Source organism: Silene latifolia, chromosome 3, assembly GCF_048544455.1.
Source record: "Silene latifolia isolate original U9 population chromosome 3, ASM4854445v1, whole genome shotgun sequence".
Taxonomy (NCBI): domain Eukaryota; kingdom Viridiplantae; phylum Streptophyta; class Magnoliopsida; order Caryophyllales; family Caryophyllaceae; genus Silene; species Silene latifolia.
Genome location: NC_133528.1, coordinates 87777932 through 87798951, shown reverse-complemented (window position 1 = coordinate 87798951; position 21020 = coordinate 87777932). Strand labels below are relative to the sequence as shown.

The window sequence follows — 21020 nt, the reverse complement described above, 5'->3', positions numbered from 1 at the left end:
AAAAAGGAAGAAAAAAGAGTTCTGTACTGTTCACGCAGTCGATCGACTACCCCTTCAGGTCGATCGACTGAGGTTCGAGAAAAAAGAGAAAGGAAATCGATTCGCATAATTCAATCCTTTATCTTATGGCGATTTTTGCTCCCATGTTCCATTTATATCTTATGGGGAGTTGGTTGATTACTTCTATTTTGGAGATTGTGAGTTTTGTGCTTGCTATAGCACCGTTTCGATTGATTATGAGCAAGAAGTTGGATGTTGCCATATGGTTCCGTTTTGGTAATAGCTTGATCACCTGTACCTCCACTTTTCCATAAATGATTTGCCTCTTCCTGCCCATTACCTCACATATCCCATATATACCTCGACATGTGTCATGGTCATTTGTTGGTTGGAATGCATATGTACGGTCATAGAGATTGTTTTCATATTATATTGCAGGCATGTTCTTATAGGTCGCAGTTAGGTGAGAGTCTTTACAAAAATAAATTCTTTCTATCTTCTTATATATTCACCTGTACTTATGTGTGATATGAGCGACCCGTGAGAGTCCGATTTGATAAAGTCTCTACAGTTAACGGTTCAGCAATATTTCTAACGACCCCATAACTCGTTTGCATGATTCATTTGCTAATTGATTGTTGGTTAATGCATTAAATTGGTTTAGGCTTTACATGTTGCATTTCGCTCTGAGATTGAACTCGTTCCATTAGGTAATTAGATCGAGTCTAGTTCTTGCTTGGGGACAAGCAAGGGTTCGGTTTGGGGAAGTTTGATGCGTGTCTTTTATATGATGTTTTACATCCTATTTTACACGCATTTCAGAGCTCATTCATGTAGTTTATGCTACATTTCTCCCTGTTTCCGTCTACTTCCGTATTTTTGTACATTATTGCAGAAATGTGAAGAATCCAGCGGAAATCAAGCTAAATCCGTCCCCGAGTATCCTGCATTGCATTTGGCGTGAAGTATTCGCTTAAGGAACGAGCTTGGTGCGCAATTCAAGGCCCAAAAGACAAATCTACGAGTTTATAAAAGGCAAGTAGCAGCTCATCCAGTCGATCGACCACTACCTTCAGTCGATCGACCAACCATCGGGTTCCAGAAGCTACTGTTTACTGAAGACCAGTCGATCGACCAGTTCTAGCAGTCGATCGACCCAATTGCTATTCCAGACGAGAATTAAAAGACCGAGGAAGCATAAGCCCATGAAGTTTTAGGTTTTGTTAATAATTGTTACGTATGTTTGCTATATAACGTAACACAAACATTCAGTTTGAGCATCTCGATTTTACTCAAGTTTTCATACAATAATATTTAGTTTTATAATTAGGGTTTGGATTATTGTTAAGCATTGGATCTTTGGTTCTTATTAACTAATCTTTCCTCTGCAAATTCGGTATTCATCTGCCCTAATTTCAGTTTATTGCTTTATTTCATCATTAGTATAGAATTGCTAGCTAGATTCCCGCAACCAATTTTATTGTTTATGTTAATTGTTTTCTTTATCATTTCAAGCATGAATCCATTAGTTAATTTCACTATTAATGTTATTGTTTTTGCCCTTAGCATGAGTAGCTAAATCAATTGTGCTAGGATGTAGGGGATTTATGGCATAGGCGGCAATAGATTATACACGGCCTGATTCGCGTGTCAGTCGATCGACTGACATTCTTGGTCGATCGACTGACCTCGTGGGGTTTTATTCTCGTTTTAATTGTTTTAATGTAGTATTTAACGAATCGAATGCATGCGACCAGTTAGATACCTAATTTATGACTGACCCATTAGATCGAAAGATAGGGGAAGTTGTTAGACCGTCAATTAAATCGACTAAACTGTGCTGAGATCGAAAGATAGGTATAGTTTAGACCGTTAGTCACTTTTTAGAACGAAAGTTAGTATTAGTGATATTAGGGACCTTTAGCGAGATCGAAAGATGCTATCTGTTAAGAGTGGACCGAAAGGACCTCTTTATTTCCCGCCTCACATGTGTTTGAATTAGACCGACTTAGTTTGCTGCCGCCGAAGCTATAATGAACCGACCATCCTAGTACCCCTTCTTTATCTGTTTAATCCGTCCTTTTAGTTTATTGTCTTTACTTATTCTTAGTCTTAGACCAATTCAAATCAACCCCCACAATTGGTACCTTAGACTTTTATTAGACAGCTAGAAATTACGTCTGCCTCCTTGTGGTTCGACCCTGTTACCACTAGCCTAGGTTAGTCTTAATAGGAAATATAAATTTTATCTTTGGTACTCACAACGACGGGTATCACCAACCACCAAGTATATTTACCAATGACAGCCTGATTCCAGACTCTAGCATTCACAATGTTCAGACCCCCATATCTCTTCTCATTGCACACCTTGTCCCATGATACAGCAGAGGACTTCAGATACTGATCAGAACCAGACCAGAGATAGTTCCTACAAATCCCCTCAATCCTATCAATAACTGTGAGAGGAATCACAAATACTCTAGCCCAAAATGAATGCAACTGAGTCAAAACAGCCCTAATGAGGACAAGCCTGCCTGCATAGCTAAGTTTTTTTGCCCCCCCATCCCCTGATTCTTCCAACCACCTTCTCCACAAGTCTGGTGCAATCACCTACAGCCATGCTTTTGTAAGAAATGGGAATACCCAGGTAACGAAAAGGGAAAGTTCCAATCTTAAAGCCAGATAGCTGTATAATATGGTCCACCTCAGCAGGGGCCATACCATTAAAATATATCTCAGATTTCTCATTGTTCATAGCTAAACCTGAGGCAGCAGAGAAAGTGGCAAAGCTTCTAAGGATGATAGTAATTGAATCCCTATCACCTCTGCAAAACATGAGCAGATCGTCTGCAAAGCATAAATGGGTCAGCTGCAAAGGCCTGCATAATGGATGAAAATTGAAATCCATTCTGCTAGTGATATCAGTGAGGACCCTACTCAAATACTCCATTCCAATAGTAAATAAGAGGGGTGACAAAGGGTCACCTTGTCTAATCCCTCTTTTCCCTTGAAAGTACCCAAAAGTAGACCCATTAAGAGAAATGGTGAACCATGGAGTAGATATACATTCCATAATCCACTTAACCATCTTGTTAGGGAATTTCAAAGCTTGCAACATCTGCTCAATAAACTTCCACTCCACAGAATCATACGCCTTTTTCAAATCCACTTTCATGATACATCTAGGGGAGCATGCTTTTCTCTTGTAAAGTCTTACCAGGTCATGGCAAATTAGTATGTTATCCACAATGTCCCTACCCTTAATAAACGCACTCTGAGTTTCAGAAATGACAGTAGGTAGCACAGCAGCAATCCTGTTGCAAAGTACTTTGGAGATAATCTTGTAGACCACATTGCAGCAAGCAATGGGTCTAAAATCAGCAACAGTCTCAGGTCTAGCTTTCTTTGGGATGAGAGTAAGAGTAGTAGTGTTGATCTGCTTCAACAATTTTCCAGAAACAAAAAATTCTTGCACAGCAGCAACCACATCATTACCAATGATATCCTTAGCATCTTTGAAAAATTGGGAAGTGTACCCATCAGGTCCAGGGGCCTTATTAGCAGGTATAGCTTGCAAGACATCATGAATCTCCTGGACAGTGACCTCCTTAGTCAGGTCCACACATTGTTCCTCAGTGACAACTCTGCCTTTCTGAACAGTAGGATAATGAACAGATTTAACAGGCTTACGAGTACCCAACAGCTCTTTGTAATAACTGATAAAGGCATTCTCAATATCCTCAGTTTGATGGCAATGCTGTCCATTCATATCTTTAATACTCAAAACTTTATTCTGCAATCTCCTAGCCTTTATAATACTGTGAAAATAGTTAGTATTATCATCTCCTTCATTCATCCATTGAATTTTAGCTTTCTGACTTAAAAAACTCCTTCTAGCCTCCTGCAGTAGTTTGAAACTCTCACAGGCAGCCTTTTCCTCAGCTTGAATCTCAAGGTTTAAAGGATCATCATGGAGCTTCTTTTGCATAGAGAACATATGCATTTGAGCCACTTGAGCAAATGTCTCAATATTGGCAAATCTTGTACAGACCCATTCCAGGATTGGACTGATATCGACCCAACATACCCTTTAAGTACCTTAAAACTTTCTTAGCCGCACTCCAATGACCCATTCCAGGATTGGACTGATATCGACCCAACATACCCACTGCAAAACTTATGTCAGGTCTTGTACAGACCTGCGCATACATTAAGCTTCCAACTAGAGATGCACAAGGAAAGTTTTTCATGGCATTTCGTTCTAGTTCAGTCTTAGGACACATACTTAAGCTGAACTTATCCCCTTTCTGAATAGGAACATCATTGGGATTACATTTTACAATGTTAAATCTTTCTAAGACCTTCATGATATTGGCTTTCTGAGACAACCCTAATGTCCTTTGTGATCTGTCTCAAGATATTTCCACCCCGATCACATAAGACGCCTCTCCCATATCTTTCATCTCAAAGTTGCTTGATAGGAAATCTTTAGTTTGATGTAATAGTCCCAAATCACTGCTTGCGATGAGTATATCATCGACATATAAGACCAAAAATGCAAACTTACTCCCACTGATCTTCAGGTATATACACTGATCAACAATGTTTTCTTGAAACCCAAATGAGGTGATGGTATTATGGAACTTAATATACCATTGCCGAGAAGCTTGCTTAAGCCTATAAATGGACTTCTTTAATATACAGACTTTGTCCTCTTTGTCATCAATAATGAAGCCTTCAGGCTGAGCCATATAGACTTCTTCTTCCAAACTCCCATTCAAGAATGCCGTTTTCACATCCATTTGATGTAGCTCTAAGTCAAAATGAGCTACTAAAGCTAAAATGATCCGTAAAGAATCCTTCTTAGAAACTGGAGAGAAGGTTTCATTATAATCAATGCCTTCTTTCGATTAAAGCCTTTAGCTACCGGTCGGCTTATGTCGTTCAATATTACCTAAGGAGTCGCGCTTGGTCTTAAAGACCCACTTGCGGTAAACGACCTTATGACCTCTTTGGTAAATTGACCAACTCCCAGACCTCATTCTTAGCCATAGACTCCATCTCTTCTTTCATGGCATTAATCCATTTATCAGAATCATCACTATTCATAGCTTGTGAAAACGTAACCGGATCATTATCCACACTAATGTCAAATTCACATTGATATACTTCATAGTCATCCAAATAGTGGCCTTCTAGGTCTTGTGGACCTTCTTAATGTTATTTCAGTCTTTGTATCAACAACCTCGGTGGCGATGTTATCATTCGGGAGTGGAGGATCATCAACATTAGGTTCCACAATATTGACTGAGTCAACATTATCATTATGTGGAACTTCATCAATAGAAATTGGGGGCAAAGGAACTGGAATTGCCACCCTAACCTCATTGACGACGACATCCCTTACCTGATCACTCCCACTAACTTCGCCATTCTCAAGGAATTTGGCATTTCTGGTTTCAACAATTCTTGTCTTGTGTGTAGGACAGTAAAACCTATACCCTTTGGACTTTTCTGGATAGCCGATAAAGAAACCACTAATGGTTCTAGGATCAAGCTTCCTTTCATGTGGATTATAAATGCGTGCCTCTACTGGGCATCCCCATGCATGTAAGTGTTGAAGACTCGGTTTCCATCCTTTCCACAGTTCAAATGGTGTCTTTGAAACTGCTTTCCTGGGAACCCGATTTCCAACATACACAGCAGTCATAAGGGCATGCATCCACAACTTCATGGGTAGATTGGTATTACTCATCATTGTCCTCACAGCCTCTAATAGGGTTTGATTATGCCTCTCAGCAACACCATTCATCCATGGAGAACCAGGAGTTGTGTACTGAGGGACAATACCCAAACTTTCAAGGAGTTTTGCAAAAGGATCAGGATGTTGTCTTGATTCATCATATTTGCCATAATATTCACCACCCCTATCTGACCTTACGATTTTCACTTTCTTTCCCAATTGCCTTTCCACCTCCTTAATGTAAACCTCTAAAGCGTTTACTGATTGAGATTTTTCATGCAAAAGGTAAAGATAACAATAACGTGAATAATCATCAATAAAGGTGATGAAATATTTCTCTCCGCTCATGGAGGGAACATCAAATGGACCACATATGTCTGTATGTATAATATCTAAAGGAGCAGTGCTTCTTGTGGACCCTTTCTTGGTGTGTTTGGTTTGCTTACCCTTAATGCATTCCACACACGTCCCAAAATCCGTAAAATCAAGAGAAGGTAGTATATTGTTTTTAACCAATATGCTCATTCTTTCTCTTGAAATATGGGCCAAACGTTTATGCCACAAGAAGGAGGAACTTTCATTAGACCTTCCACGTTTCGAACTAACATTATTATGCAGGAAAACATTATGAGAAACACAAAGAGATTCTGAAAACAATTTATCTAAATAAATTCGATACAATCCGTTTTCCAAAATTCCAGAACCAACAAAAATATTGTCTCGAAACATACTGAAACAACCTTGTCCAAAACTTAATTTAAAACCATCATTATCTAACTTAGAAACTGAAATTAAATTGCGTCCGAAGGAGGGAACATAAAGGGTATCCTCCAACTTCAACTTAAATCCAGTGCTTAATTCCAAGCTAAACCTTCCAATGGCTTCTACGGAGGCTTTATCTTTATTCCCCATGTATAAGGAGGCCTCATTTGGATTTATGGTTCTTGTCGTAAGGAATCCCTGCAAGGAATTCGAAACATGTACATTAGAGCCTGAATCTAGCCACCATGTATTAGAAGGAACTTCAACATAATTTGATTCGAAACATACTAAAGCCAAAGGCTTACCCTTCTTTTCGAACCAATTCTTACGCTTTATGCGATCATTACGAAAGTGCCAGGTTTCTTACGAAAAAACAACTTTCCCGCTTCTTAATATCCTTCTTTATGCCAGATCCAGACAGCTTATCGAAGGGCCGGACTTCATGCCCTTTCTGTTTCCAAACTTACCCTTAGATTTTCCGCTTACATGATGCACATGATGTGCCTGGGATAAGCCAAGATTTTACTTGAGGCATCACCTCATCTTTCTGTTTGATTCTTCTTTGCTTCACGAACCAGTTTATTGGTCAATTCATTAACACTCCAAATTTCCTTAACAGTGTTGTAATGAAGATGGAAAGCATCAAACTTATCGAGCAACGAGTTGATGATAAATCAGGCGAGGAACGGATCCTCAACTTTCATGCCCAGCTTTTCCCAACTTAGTCGCCAGATTAAATCATGTGTAACACATGCTTTCTGCATGGTGGTTACACTCTCATTATACTTAGCAGTGGTAAGTTCGGACATAAGCCTTCCGGCTACCGCTTTATCGGTAGTCCGAAAGCGTTCCTTAATGATTTCCATGTACTTACCGGGCCGTGTTACTGACTGTCTCCGAAATGGAGGACTTAATGTTTGGTGCGGTGGTAAGACGCAAAAACTTTAGGCAAAGACTATCAGATTTCTTCCACCAATTATACTCTTCAAGTACTTCTTTACTCGCATCGGAAGTTTGGTTCAAATGAGAGCTGACCCATAAAGCACTTGATCGAGTTCAAAGATCCCTAAATAAAACTCGAGATGCTCTTTCCATTCTCGAGTAATTAGTACCATCAAGTTGTGGAACGACTTGGACACGATTATTGAGAGAGCTTTGCAACGATCGCATTATGAACAATGCTCAAAACATTAGGCTTTGAGTTTAACACACAATAGCAATCATGACTAAGACTTGAAACTTAAATGAGTAACTCATAAACATTCATCAGGCAAGTATAGTATCTGTGGACAACCTACACATGCTTAATTACATAATAGAGTATACTCTCCTTAATGAGTGTTTCACTTTAATGTCAGGTTACCTGTGGGTAAAACCTTAATACAAGTTACTTTACTCTCCTTAATGGGTGTTTTACTTTAATGTCAGGTTACCTGTGGGTAAAACCTTAATACAAGTTACTTTACCCCATTAGATGCTTAGTCGGAAATTCACTACATAATTTGAGTCCACTGTGGCGAACCTCAACCTAATGTGAATGTTCAATATGATTCCATTATGAGATTTGATCGCGTACGAGATAAAATCACTGTGGTGAATTTCAACTTGTCATAATGCGAAAGTCTCTTACATTCGATATCAAATGATATATTTACACAAATAATATGTAGGCTTACAACAACAATATGATAATTATCTTAACTTATATATACTTAATAATATAAATATCACACGAGCATACATAATCAAACATAAGGTATCGTAAACTATAATGCGAGAAGGAACTTATTCATGCTTAAGAGCTTCGATCGAGTGAAACATTAGCTCGATCGAGAACTATTATGAATAAAACAAAAAATCATAATTTTTAACCAAAAACGTCCTGAAACTCAATGAAGACGTCAGAATTAGGCTTAAAAACGCTAACCCTGCTATGCAGTCTGGTTTAGAACGCCATTTACACTCGAAAAACATTATTATAACATCAAAATCCGACACTCAAAACTGATGAACAGTAACTTTCTGCGTGAACAGTGTAGATGTGCGATTAGGACATCATAAGAATTGAAATTATTCAATTAGGGCATCATAAGAATTGAAATAATTCAATTAGGGCAGCGGAAACAATCATAATCAAACGAGTAAACAATCAACCATGAATGAAAATAATAACATCATAATTAAACATTAATTTCATTCAAAAGATATAATTGAAACATTAATCAGAACTATAACTGCAATCACAATCCTGCTCTGATACCACATGTAAACATAAATTTAGAGGATCTTGATTGCAGTGATAATTACAGATGAGTACTTACGTGGAGTAGTCATTAGATCTGATAAGGAGATTCCTTGAAATCAACAAGAAGATAAACTCCAATCTTTTGTCTTCTCCTGCCTTCCTTATTCTCTAATTCTCTTCTTGTGTGTTTCTCTTAATGAATATGAATTAGGTTAAAACCACAAACAGGTGTAGCTTTTATTATATAGGTGGCAGGAGGGGCATAATTAGATAAGTGGGCCTAATATGTTAATGGCCTGTAAACATTAACCGTAATCCACTTAGGGGGCGTTTGGTTCAAACATTAGGTATGGAATGAAATGGATTCTAACTCCAAAGAGGTATGGGGTTAGAACTCCATACATGTTTGAAGTTGTTTGGTTCAATCCGGGTATGGGAATAATAATGTGTTGGATGGAATGGAGTTGGAAACTTGAGGAGAGAGATGGGTATGGGATTCCAAGGAGTTGGAATGGAGTTAGAATCCATCAGGTATCTAACTCCATTCCAAAATGCTCCAACCAAACATTGGAATGGCTTGAATCCATTCCAATCCATTCCAAAAGCTCCAACCAAACACCCCCTTAGTCTATTACTCCGACTAAAAACCCGAAACATCATATTTAGCTATTATCTATTAGAGTGACTGACGTCAGTAATTAGGTCCACATAATAGAGAATTAATATGATAATTCTTACAGCACTATCCATTTGCATTTTGTAAGAGCGTCATTATCCGTCTTTAACTTGTGACGGATAGTGGTCGTCTACTCGTCTTCAATGAGACGGCTAGTTAAGTGAAAAGGTTAATCTGGTAAAAGGTTGGGAAAGTAAGAGGCAGGTCCCACGTGGAGTGGACTAGTGGAATGTTAAGAAGGTCGTATTTTTAAAACAAGGGCGTGCCTTGAATTACATACATATACAATATACAATTAATTATACAGTGATACAGTAGATGGTTATAGCCAAAAATATCAAGAGCGGCATCGACATCAGAGTAGCCGAGAATAGGTTATAGGTATGTTGACCACCAAAGTTGTTCGCCATTGTTTAAACTCCCAACCATCTCTACTCCGCCATTTTCTCACTTCTCAACAGGTCTCATCTTCCTTTTATTTTCTTTATTATTGAAGTTCTATTATCGCCATCGGTATGGGTATCGTCAATGTACTGACGGTCGCCATTGCACTTTTTTTGTATATATATGCAGCGTGTTATTGTACCTGTGGAAACCTGCCATTTTTTCAATGGGAGTAGACGTCAACTTCATCACACAGCAACTTCTACATCTACCCTTGAGGTCTCATTTAACTTTGTATTTTCAATTAATTCTCTTGTATCTCACAATTATCAACTGTTTTATTTGTGTTTCATATAAGCCATATTCTTACTTTAAAAAAGCGCGCCTCAGCTGCATTGTACAATGCTTAATGACGCCAAAAACACCTGGTTGTGGATAGAATTTGATTCCTCTTAGAGGAGAAATAGTTCATCTCGAAATCACTATAAGGAAATTTGAGAAATAGTCTCCCTCTATCCAAATATACCCATAGTTCTTCTTTTTTTTGGGAATTTTCTGGTTCGGTAGTTTTGGCCTTCATATTCGGGTTCTTAAGCAACCATTTTTACAGTTTGAGAAGTCTTCTATATGAATGTTTTGGTCCTTGTATTCAAAGAACAAACAGAAAAGCTGTAGTGTTTTATACTCCGTACAATGACAAACTGAGATGGTAAAGAAACTCCACTCGTTGGCTCTTTCCTACTAGTTTTTCAAGTGTTTTTATTAGTCGTCTTATTTCTTGCAAATGTTGCAGAGGCTGTTTATTTATTCTTTTCTGGCGGTGTCTATTTATGAGTCAATTGATGTGATTCCCTTTAACAAGGTTACCATATTTTTGCAGTACCAATCAGATCCTTTTTCCCTGGTTTCTAATGAATTATCGCTTCTAGCGGCTAGGATGCGGTCATTGTTGGCTTCGGAGGTGTGTTTGTCTTTTTCTTTTGTTTTTGATGCATAAATACTATTTGGAGAGAGTGAGGTTCGGTTCTCATCATGGAAGGATACTATATCAATATATCATGCTCATTACATCCTTTTGCAGTTCCCTAAATTAGCATCGGGTGCTGACTATATGTTCAAAATGGGAGTTGAAGGCAAGCATTTCCGCCCTACGGTATGTTAAAATGAATCCTTTTGCGACCTTGACCCGTTTTTTACATCACAGTTTCTTTACATGAAAAGACATTGCGATCTCCATCTAACAAAGAATACTGATAGTCTCATAACATGCTTATGTGCTGTTTTGTGAACAGGGCTACCCTTGTAGCATTGTATGTGTTGGAAATAACTGGAATACTGGGATTATAGTTAGGAGGCCCTTTCTTTTATCCGCACTTGTTGTTTATGCAGTTTCTTGAAGAATTTTGTATAGGTTAACAGCCTGATCCAGGACTTGCTTATCGTTTTCCCTTACTTTTGCCTCTTTCTTCAGCATGTAGTACAGCTATTAAATATCTAACATGCAAATGCTCTTTTATAGTCTTTATTTGCTATATTAAGTGGTATTTTCGTCTAAGATTTCAATGTACCATTTTTTATGCAGGCATTATTGCTAATGACAACGGCTTTCAATATCCCCATATCTGAGTCGTCTCCTGATGAACTATCAGCTGCTGGAGTGCCCAGTCCATTTGGGACTCAACTTCACACAAGGCTGAAGCTAATTGCTGAAATCACAGAGCTTATACATGTCAGTCTATCAACATTTATTTCATACTCTGTAAATGATATTTGTTATGCAACAATCAAGAGTTACCGAGAAGCTTATTCTTCTCGTAAGTGTCCTTCAATAGGATACTTGGTTGTAGTATCTGTTACAGAACGTACATAGGAGCAACTGAGCTAGTCCTGACCTCTTTCTCCTGAAAGTTATGGGTTTATGCATTTAAGTCCTAACATAATCTATTCAATTGAAAATGATAATCTACTTCAAAATTCTTAACTATTTCTGGGTGAAACACTCTAGTTAAATCTCGGTTTGAGACATTAACTCGGAGTCATCGCTTCCTGATCTCGGTCATTGCAATATTAATGCAGTTGATACACCTCCAAAATTACGGTAACCTTTTTTAACCTTATAACTTGGTTGCGATGCGGTGTCGGTACCAACTAAATACCATGCATAAAAGAATGTAACTTAGTGGTGTTTATTAGGTAGGGCCCCGAAAACCTTGAATTATCCATGGCAATACGTCAATACCAGCTTGATTTTATGGCGTTACCATGGATAATTGTCTACGTGGCTTTTTCTTGTTAGGTAATCACGTATCTATGGGACAAAAATTATGGGAATCGCTTTCTTGAGCTATACTGAGTTTAGCCATCTATCCAATGTACAAAAACCACTTTCTTATAGATTTTACTTGGTTCATTCCGGATCCTTAATTCTATTTCGGTTTTTAAAAATCGTTTTAATCTTTTCTCTCGATTTAAATTTTAAGTTTTTATAAAAGAAATCCGGAATTCGATTTTAAAACCCCTAAGTTTACCTTGACTTTCCATTACATTTTCGTTCTTCCTTTTTGTTTTTCATTTTCCCCTTTTTTATTCGCATTTTGAGGCGTGCGTTCACCCATGGACGGTTCGAAAGGATGATTCATGTCAGCCGACCCCAAATCATTTTGGGATTAAGGCTCTGATGTTGTTGTTGTTGTTGTAAAACTCCCTCGTGTTGCAACTTGCAAGGCTATATTGCTTGTTGTAAAACGCATAGTGGTTGTCACTTGCCTTTCCCCTTAGATACCCACTTTAGAAGTAATCAGTGTATTCATTTCTGGTTGCTTATCAATCTGTACATTACCTTTATTCTACCCACTCTTTTTTTATACGTGATTTCAGGAGCAGAGTATAACCCTTGAAAAAGCTCTCATGTAAACTTGTTGGTTCCTGATAAGTTTACAGTTAAACATAGGTTAATTAAATATCAAATTTTCATCTGTTACAATTTGTTTGACAACATGTACGTGTGGCTCACAACATTGCGAGTCACAACAGTCATGATCGTCAAAGGGATGAATCCTATTCCTGTTCTATGTTATAAGACAAACTGGAATTCACTTTTTGTATATTTACTCGTTAGTTTTAGCGAGGGGTGTTAAAGGTAACCGCCGAGCTTTAAATTTTTTTTATTCTTTGTAATGGTAGAGGGAAAGCTTGTAGGGAGCAAATTTCAGTATATGATGCTCATCATATATGCCGGAACTTAACACAATTAGATTACTAGATTACATTAATTGAAGATACTATATACATTTGCCCCCCACTGTTGCTATTCAGTTTTTCCTTAGTCCTTACACTTCATGGGAAGGGGTGTTCCTACGCACTACTTCATAAAGAATAAGAAACAAAGGATTATCATATGAGATGCATTTATGTACTCTGTAATTTTTGATAACATTTTAGGGTAAACCATATATTTGACTTGTGAATTATTTGCTAATTTGTTTATCAAATATATTACATAGATTAAGTTTGCGAAAGTTAGAGGGAAACAAGTCAGATAGTGAGAAACATGTATCCATTACCCCATTAAAGTTACCATCTGGGTTTATTCAACATCAGCTCACTGAATCTAATCTCTTGTCTTTGTTGGACTATTTTAATCTGGTTTCATGTGTACATCCATTATTGGTTGTTTACGTTGACCTCAGCGTATTTTTCTTACTCAACCTTAGGTGGGAGGCCTGCTTCATGGTGATATCTCAGATGGTACTGAGACAGGACGTGATTTGGGTCCTTTTAATCTATTATTGGGAAACAAGGTAATATATTCTGCTTCTTGTGGAACACCTCCTATAGTAGATTGAATTATAGTATGCTTTGCTACTCTTTAATTTTCTATTTCTTTTTTTTTTGAGAAAAAAGAACAATTCATTAATAGAACGCCATACGGCACTTACAAAGAATAAGTATAATCGAAAACAAATCTAATGGAAACCAAAGAAAAATAATTTTCTTATAAACTAGGGATCTCAAAACAGCATCTGCCAATTCGGCTCGTCCTATTATCGCTATCTTCATGTAGCTTTTGAGGGGATCCTTCGTTTGATTTATGAGATAAAATTTACCTCTGGTTCCAAAGATCGTTGACAAATCACTTTTACCCTTTGAAAGAATACGCTGCAAACCACTAACGAACTACTCTTGACTATATTACTGATGGAACTAAACCCAGGAATAAATGGAAAACCCCCGAAATAAGGGACGGAAAAACGATTCTCACCAAAAGGGAGACTTTTATTGAATAGAAGATAAATATGCATACTATTGATTAAAATTTGAAACAATTTTGGGGCTTACCATCGATTGATTGATAATCGATGGAAGCCCCCGGTCTAATTTGATGGAGGCTAGGGTTTTTTAGAGAGAGTTTTTTTAGGGATCAAGTTCTATTTATTTAGTAATACCCTTTAATTTTCTATTTCTAAGCTGCAGTGCTTTTTCTTTTTATTATAGCACTTGACCTAATGAAGATTAATTCACAGATTGTTCTTTTCCTAGTTATTGACTGTCTTTAAGTTGTAGTGTCAACTCTCAAAATGAAAGGATCTGTTGTGTATCACTCAATTGTACTTGTTTGATCAGATGTGTATTGTACAAAGTTCGTGTTATTTCATTTCCCTAGTTTGCAACATTACCACATGCTGTGATGACAACAATCTATGCTTTTAAAAGAGTAGTATTGGTAACCTTGATGTGAAGCATGCACTTAATGGGGTTAGGTGGCTCACTATTGTCCTTGATGAAACATTATATATGGCGGAATTCTCTAGTCAGTTGATGTGAAAGAATCTATATCATCTTGTTGACGAAATCCTAATGAGGCAAGGTAGTTTGGCTATATGAGATGAAACCAAGTGATACTTTGGTTAGGAGGGATGAAGAGAATGAAAGTGATTAGATTGAAGGGGTAGACGAAGAACTAAGAAAACTCGAATAAAATGAATTGGAGGCAATATGGGTCTACATGGTATTCAAGAAATAAGAAATAAGGGAGAATTCACGTGGATAATAGGATTTGACTTTATTTTCCTTCTTGCGTGATCCTTTGACTTCTCTACAATAACAACAATAACATTACCCGTGTGCCTCATTGCTCCTTTGCTCCCGCAAATTGCGGGGTAAAAGGGGGGAGCCTTTTCCTTGTGTCAGCAACACAAGGAGGCTCTTTCCGAATGACCCAAGATGAAAATTGAGTCGAAAACCGCATCGGAGGACCGCTACTTCATAATGCAGAACCAAAGAAGTTATTGAGTGATCCTTTGACTTCTCTATTACTCTCCTATTCATCTAGTTGTTTATGTTTCATTCAAATACCCCTCACAAAAGAATAAAAACATAAACAACTAGTTGAATGGGAGGGATTAGTATTTTTTTCAAACCTTCTTCTTTTTAAGTGTTTATTTCAGGACTTCTTATTTTCATTTGACTCCATTAGTGACACGTTTCCCTATGCTTTGCATCACTTCGCCCTGTTTATTTTTCGTCAGTTATTTACCATTTCAAATTTCTTACATCTGTTCAAAATATTTTCCTAATTTTTTTTATATTTCTTGTTCCTTTTATTCTATTCACATCAAACGTTTTCCGCTTATCTTGTTTCGTTTTGACGCTTTTCATCCTCTCAACCTTTTATTGTTTTCCTACCTCACATTAGATGGTTCCATACAACAATTTAAGTTTGCCGATCACCAATCTGGTTGGGACAAAGCCTTTGTTGTTGTTGCTATTATCTTTCTGATTATGGAGCATTGATCAAGTTCATGAACTCTCCTGAGGTCAGGTGCCTAAAACTTGCTTAACTGGTCGTCCTATGTGTTGACATTAGACCTATAGATCCTCTCTTAGTGAATATTTATGATTAACTATCTAACCCTCTATTGTTACATAGATGACACTCTCATTGCCTGTTTAGGATGGAATTCCTTGCAAGTTTTTAATTGGAACCTATTGTTTGAGAAATAAATGTTTATTCTAGCCTTAATAACTCACATAATCTTGTGAAAGTTGAAACAAAATTTGTCTTAATAATCGTAATTTAATGCCGTAGTACTTAATGGATGGCCAAAATTAAGAACTGAGATGGTTTTCCTCTACCAATTCTAGTGCTTGGATGCACGAGTTGGTGTAAATACTACAATAACCTACAACATTATCCCAATGCCCATAGCTTTCGCAAATGGTAGATTAGGGGATATGAAGATCGTTTCAATTGTAGTTTTGTGTTCTTGTTTTGTAATTTTTTCCATTCCGGTGTGTTCACTAAAGAACGAGATTCTTAAAAAGAAGAGTGTTAGGGTGAACTGTGAAGCAAGTTGTTTTATGATTGTTTTGATAAGGAAAACTTTCAAGAACCTAAAAGTAGGAATAAGGATAATTCATCCTACATAACATAATTACAGAAGCCAGAACGCACTTCATAAAAAAAACCGTGGTATCCTTTAATGCCCCAATTGTCTTCTCAATGAACTTAGATACTCAGCCCTGCCCCAAATGTAGCTTGGAGGATGACATATACTAGTGAAACTATGAGCTTTTATCCATAGTTTTAACCTAAAAGAACACCAGTTATATTTCCTTCTTCCAGAGTATCATTCATCCCTACTTATAGCTCATCAAAGATATGGGGCCAGTATACATAATACTCCCTCCGATTCTTTATGGTCTGGAAGAAAGCACGTGTGCATGACTGTAACTGCCTAGATTTTTATGACTGCTGATATCCTGCATTGCACATTGAATGTTTTGAGCACCTGTGTCTTGACTTTTTATTTCATTTAGTGCAGCTAGCTGTACTAGTAGGTGACTTCTTACTCTCAAGGGCTTATGTAGCTCTGGCCTCTCTGGAAAACACTGAGGTGAATGCCGTCACTTTATTTGGATGAAACTGACCCTTCTCTCTTTTTGTTCTCTCCTCAACTTTTATGTTGCCTGTCTTCTTATCGTTTGTAACCTGAATAACCTTCTGCAGGTATTATCATTACTAGGAAAAGTTGTTGAGCATCTTGCTACTGGTGAGACAATGCAGATGGGAATGACAGGAATGGCATCCGAGCGTTGTTTAAAGTATGTGATTCTGCTTTAGAGCTAAAATCTGTGTGTGTGTGTGTGCGCGCGCGCGCGTGCGTGCGTGCTAGGAAGTAGTAAGGCCTTTGTTTTATCAAAAGCAGGTTATAGATTTTATGAGTTATGAGAATGAGAGGATACCCAAATCAGATTATAGACAAGGTTGGCGATCGGAATTATGCCCCTGGTCATGAATGCAACATATACATTGATTTAGCTCTACTGTTAAGGAAAAGGAGAATAGGATAATGAGCAACGGTTAACAAAGTGGGGTAGGTATGATTGACATCATTATCATCATTACTACCCAGTGCCTCCAAAGTGGTTCCTGCTCTAAGCGTAGTAAGGCAGGGCGGACGTATGCAACGACTCTCTTTGTATAACAGAGTAATTTCCAGTTAACCCTTTAACCGAATAGAATGGGACCATGTGCTACTTCATGATTAAAAAAATACAAAAGCATTATAAGTCATTTTGATGATCCAATATATCCCCAATCCAAAAGAAAAGTAATTTTTTTAGCTCCAAGTGGAAGGTAGTCTAACGAAGGGGGACAACTTACTGAAGTGTAGAAATTAGTCTTGGGGGTATTTTACTTGTGATAGATTAAGATCTTAATCTTCTCGCTATCTTTTGTATATGGGGTCCCTTTGGTATCTCTTCAAACATGGGTTTCATTCCCTTTGTGTTCTTTAATCTATATACTCCAAAAAAAAATATTTGGGCTTGTGGGCTACAAGGAGAAAATCGAATGAGAAATATGATGATTGCATACCATTGGCCATTTCATTTTTATTTTACATATATAATTGCTCCTGTTGCTTGATATGTACTTTGCTATTCACGCAATGTTTCACTCTGTATTTGAAGCATGCAGTACTACATGGAAAAGACCTACTACAAGAGATCATCATTGATCTCAAATAGCTGCAGGTCCATTGCTCTTGTAGCGGGACAAACTACAGAAGTTGCAAATTTGGCTTATGATTACGGGAAAAATCTGGTGAGTTAAGCGTGTGAGACCTTCGATTTTTTTTGGCATTTACACTGTTAGGATAAAGAAAACTTACAGTTGTCAGTTTCTTTATTTTATCCTCCTTTTTCTCCAGTTAGACAACATATGTTCTTCCCGTTACAGTGCTTATTGCTGATGATATCCCTGTTACTAAAAATATATTTTTGGCATTTTCATCAGGGATTTGCGCATCAGTTGACAAAGGACGTTCTTGACTTCACTGGCTCATATAAATCATCTGGAAAAGGACCCCTTGCTAACATTCGCAATGTAAGCTGCTATTTTTCCGCATGTTTATGATAATGTACCATAGTTATGTTACTTATGTGCTGTATTTTTTTTCCAATTCTATTCAATTTCCCTTGTTGAGGGGGTGTTGGGAGTGTGCGTTGAGTGCATTTTCTTCTCTGTTGAGTGTGTTGGGTTGGGGGTGGATGAACAGACTATTTCATAGAAATGTCATATATACGTGTTACCACAGATGGACTGTTGCCTTAGATATTTTGTATGTGCACGTTATTTTCACCTCAAGGTGAAAAATTATTATATTTGTGCTTCAGGTGCAAAAAAGCACAAGCATGTGTATTTGTATTTAGACTTTTTAGTTCTTAATATAAATACAATGGGGTATAATATTTAAATTTGATTGATATACTTGTGTGATAGGTAATCAGCATTGTTCTCATACTTCTTCAGTCTGAAATTTATCATGCTTCTGCTTTTCCGCAGGGCATCATCACAGCGCCATTGGTGTTAGCAATGGAGGAGTTCCCCCAATTAAGTGAAGTCATGCAACGAGGCTTTGACGACCCTGCTGATGTAGACCTTGTAAGTCACTTGTCAAATATGCAATGGATCCTCAATGATTTCTTGCTTGTGAACAGTATATCAATGTACTCGTATGTGTTTAATGTGAAGGAAAATAAATTGTGGTTGAGGACTTGGTGATCCAATACATCTTGGTGCCTAAACTGGAAACAAATTAATATCAGAACACATTACCCTCATAAAGTTATTGCTATGAGGGAACCTATTCCAATAAAGTCGATAATTGGTTTATCTTCCATCTTGGGAGAAATTTCATGCTCTATGGTCTGAAAGTTTTACATGAGGAATGAAGCTCGTATTTTTGTGGTGTCTATCTTAGTAGAGCTAGCAATCCGGTAGATGGGGTCATAATATATAGGTTTTATCCTGATTAAACATCACCATTTGGATCAATTAAGTCATATTAGCTTCTTGTTTACTGAATTTACTTAGTTAAATGTCAAATAGAGTCATTCGATGCAACTCTCGACACAATTTTCATCTTGGGTCATTGGGGTAAGGCTGCGGGAGCCCTTGAGACATTGGGGTAATGATCAAGTAAGTCATATTGGCTTCTTGTTTGCTGAATTTATTTAGTTGGTGTCAAGTAGTTTCATTCAATACAATCAGGTGAATGTCTGTCGCTTTGATTCATATTGTTGTCGGGTTATCGATCTCATAGGCTCACTATTGGCTGTGTTGGGTTCGGGTGGACTCATCATGTTATGTGCAATATTAGGTTTACTTCGTTTCCAGTCAGTTTCTTCTTACCATATTTGAAACTATATAACCATGGGTTGGGTTGGTTTTGGCTCACAATATAACAACATACAATCAGGTTTAGGGTCCTGTCAAATTTTGACAGCATTATGGAAATTGATCGAATGAGTTCATCGATACATGTATTATTGACTTATTGTTAGGTCGATGATCCTCTCTATCCTCTCCTTTTGCATTTAGGCTCTTGATTACCTTCAAAGAAGTCAAGGAATAGAGAAGGCAAAAGATCTAGCACTCAAGCATGCAAACCAAGCTGCTGAAGCCATTAATTTACTGTCTACAAGTGCAGATGATAACAAAGTAGTTAGTAGGTCAAGACAGGCACTCATAGATCTTACAGACATCGTCTGCAAAAACAAATGAGAAAAGTCGGATTGGCTGAGAACATTATTCCGATCAGTTCCATGCTATGGCCACCACTTTCAACGATTTTGTTGAGTCGACAATTTTGCGCTGTTGTGCATTCTATACCTCTATGCTCCGTTCACTCAAAAGGGGAGAAGGGTTGAGGTGTAGTCCGACTTTGTCTCGATTGTGTGTAGGTCGTGTTGTATCGTATATTTATCATTTCTGTTTTGTTATTGAATACTTAATTAATTCTTGTTTCTTCAATCGAATGATAGAGGTAACAATTGTGTTCGATATTAAATTTCGTGGCACGATCAAATAAAATACATGTGAAAGTGGAAAAAAGGCACTTTTATTTTTTATTAGGTAGTATCCCGCGCTTTGCGCGGCCTGTCTAAATATTTTTTATTATTGTTATTTTTTTGGTGAAATGTTAGTAATATTAATATCACAAGTCCAAATATTACAACCAATACATCATTTTTCAAAGGGTTTTTTGTCAAACACAACCTTTAAAAAACTTTTTTTTCCAAACACGACCTTTAAAAAAAAAGTTTGTGAAACACAACCTTTAATAATTTTTTTTTTGTTAAACACGACATTTTGGCTAGAGTTTGAACACCTGCAATGGGGTGACTTTGAGTCGATGTTTGAGATAGCAAACGAGGTCGGTTTGAGGTGTTTTTAGACTCGTTGGAAAGGTGGGAGTACAAGCTTTCCCGGCATTATCAATACGGCGGTGATAGGTGGCCTTATGCAGGATTTATTAGTGTGTAAAGTAAGGTTGGTCAAGAACTGAATTGGTGTTTTTCTGATTTGTTTCTCTCTCCAATTCACTCCTTGACCAACCTTACTTTACATACCAATAGACCCCACATAAACCCACCTATCACCACCGTATTGGTAACCATTGGAAAGCTTGTACTTCCACCTTTCCAAAGAGTCTAAGAACACCTCAAATGGAACTCGTTTGCTACCTCAAATATCGACTTAAAGTCACCCTATTGCAAGTGGTTAAACTCTGGCCAAAATGTCGTGTTTTACAAAAAAAAAATTATTAAAGGTTGTGTTTTACAAACTTTTTTTTTAAAGGTGGTGTTTCGAAAAAAAAGTTTTTTAAAGGTTGTGTTTGACAAAAAACCCACAAACTTTTAAA

At 37.4% G+C, this 21020-nt stretch overlaps 1 protein-coding gene across 1 annotated transcript; it reads left to right on the top strand.

Moving 5' to 3' along the window:
• The first annotated feature begins 9688 nt into the window (after nt 1–9688).
• Nucleotides 9689–20226, top strand: LOC141647766 (solanesyl-diphosphate synthase 1, mitochondrial-like). The gene is made up of 12 exons (XM_074456095.1): nt 9689–9887; nt 10000–10089; nt 10691–10771; nt 10892–10963; nt 11393–11539; nt 13524–13610; nt 16635–16706; nt 16820–16914; nt 17785–17917; nt 18110–18199; nt 18659–18757; nt 19697–20226. Exons 1-12 carry the CDS (start codon nt 9810–9812, stop codon nt 19877–19879), a joined length of 1227 nt encoding a protein of 408 aa, XP_074312196.1. The 5' UTR covers nt 9689–9809; the 3' UTR covers nt 19880–20226.
• Nucleotides 20227–21020: the final 794 nt, after the last annotated feature.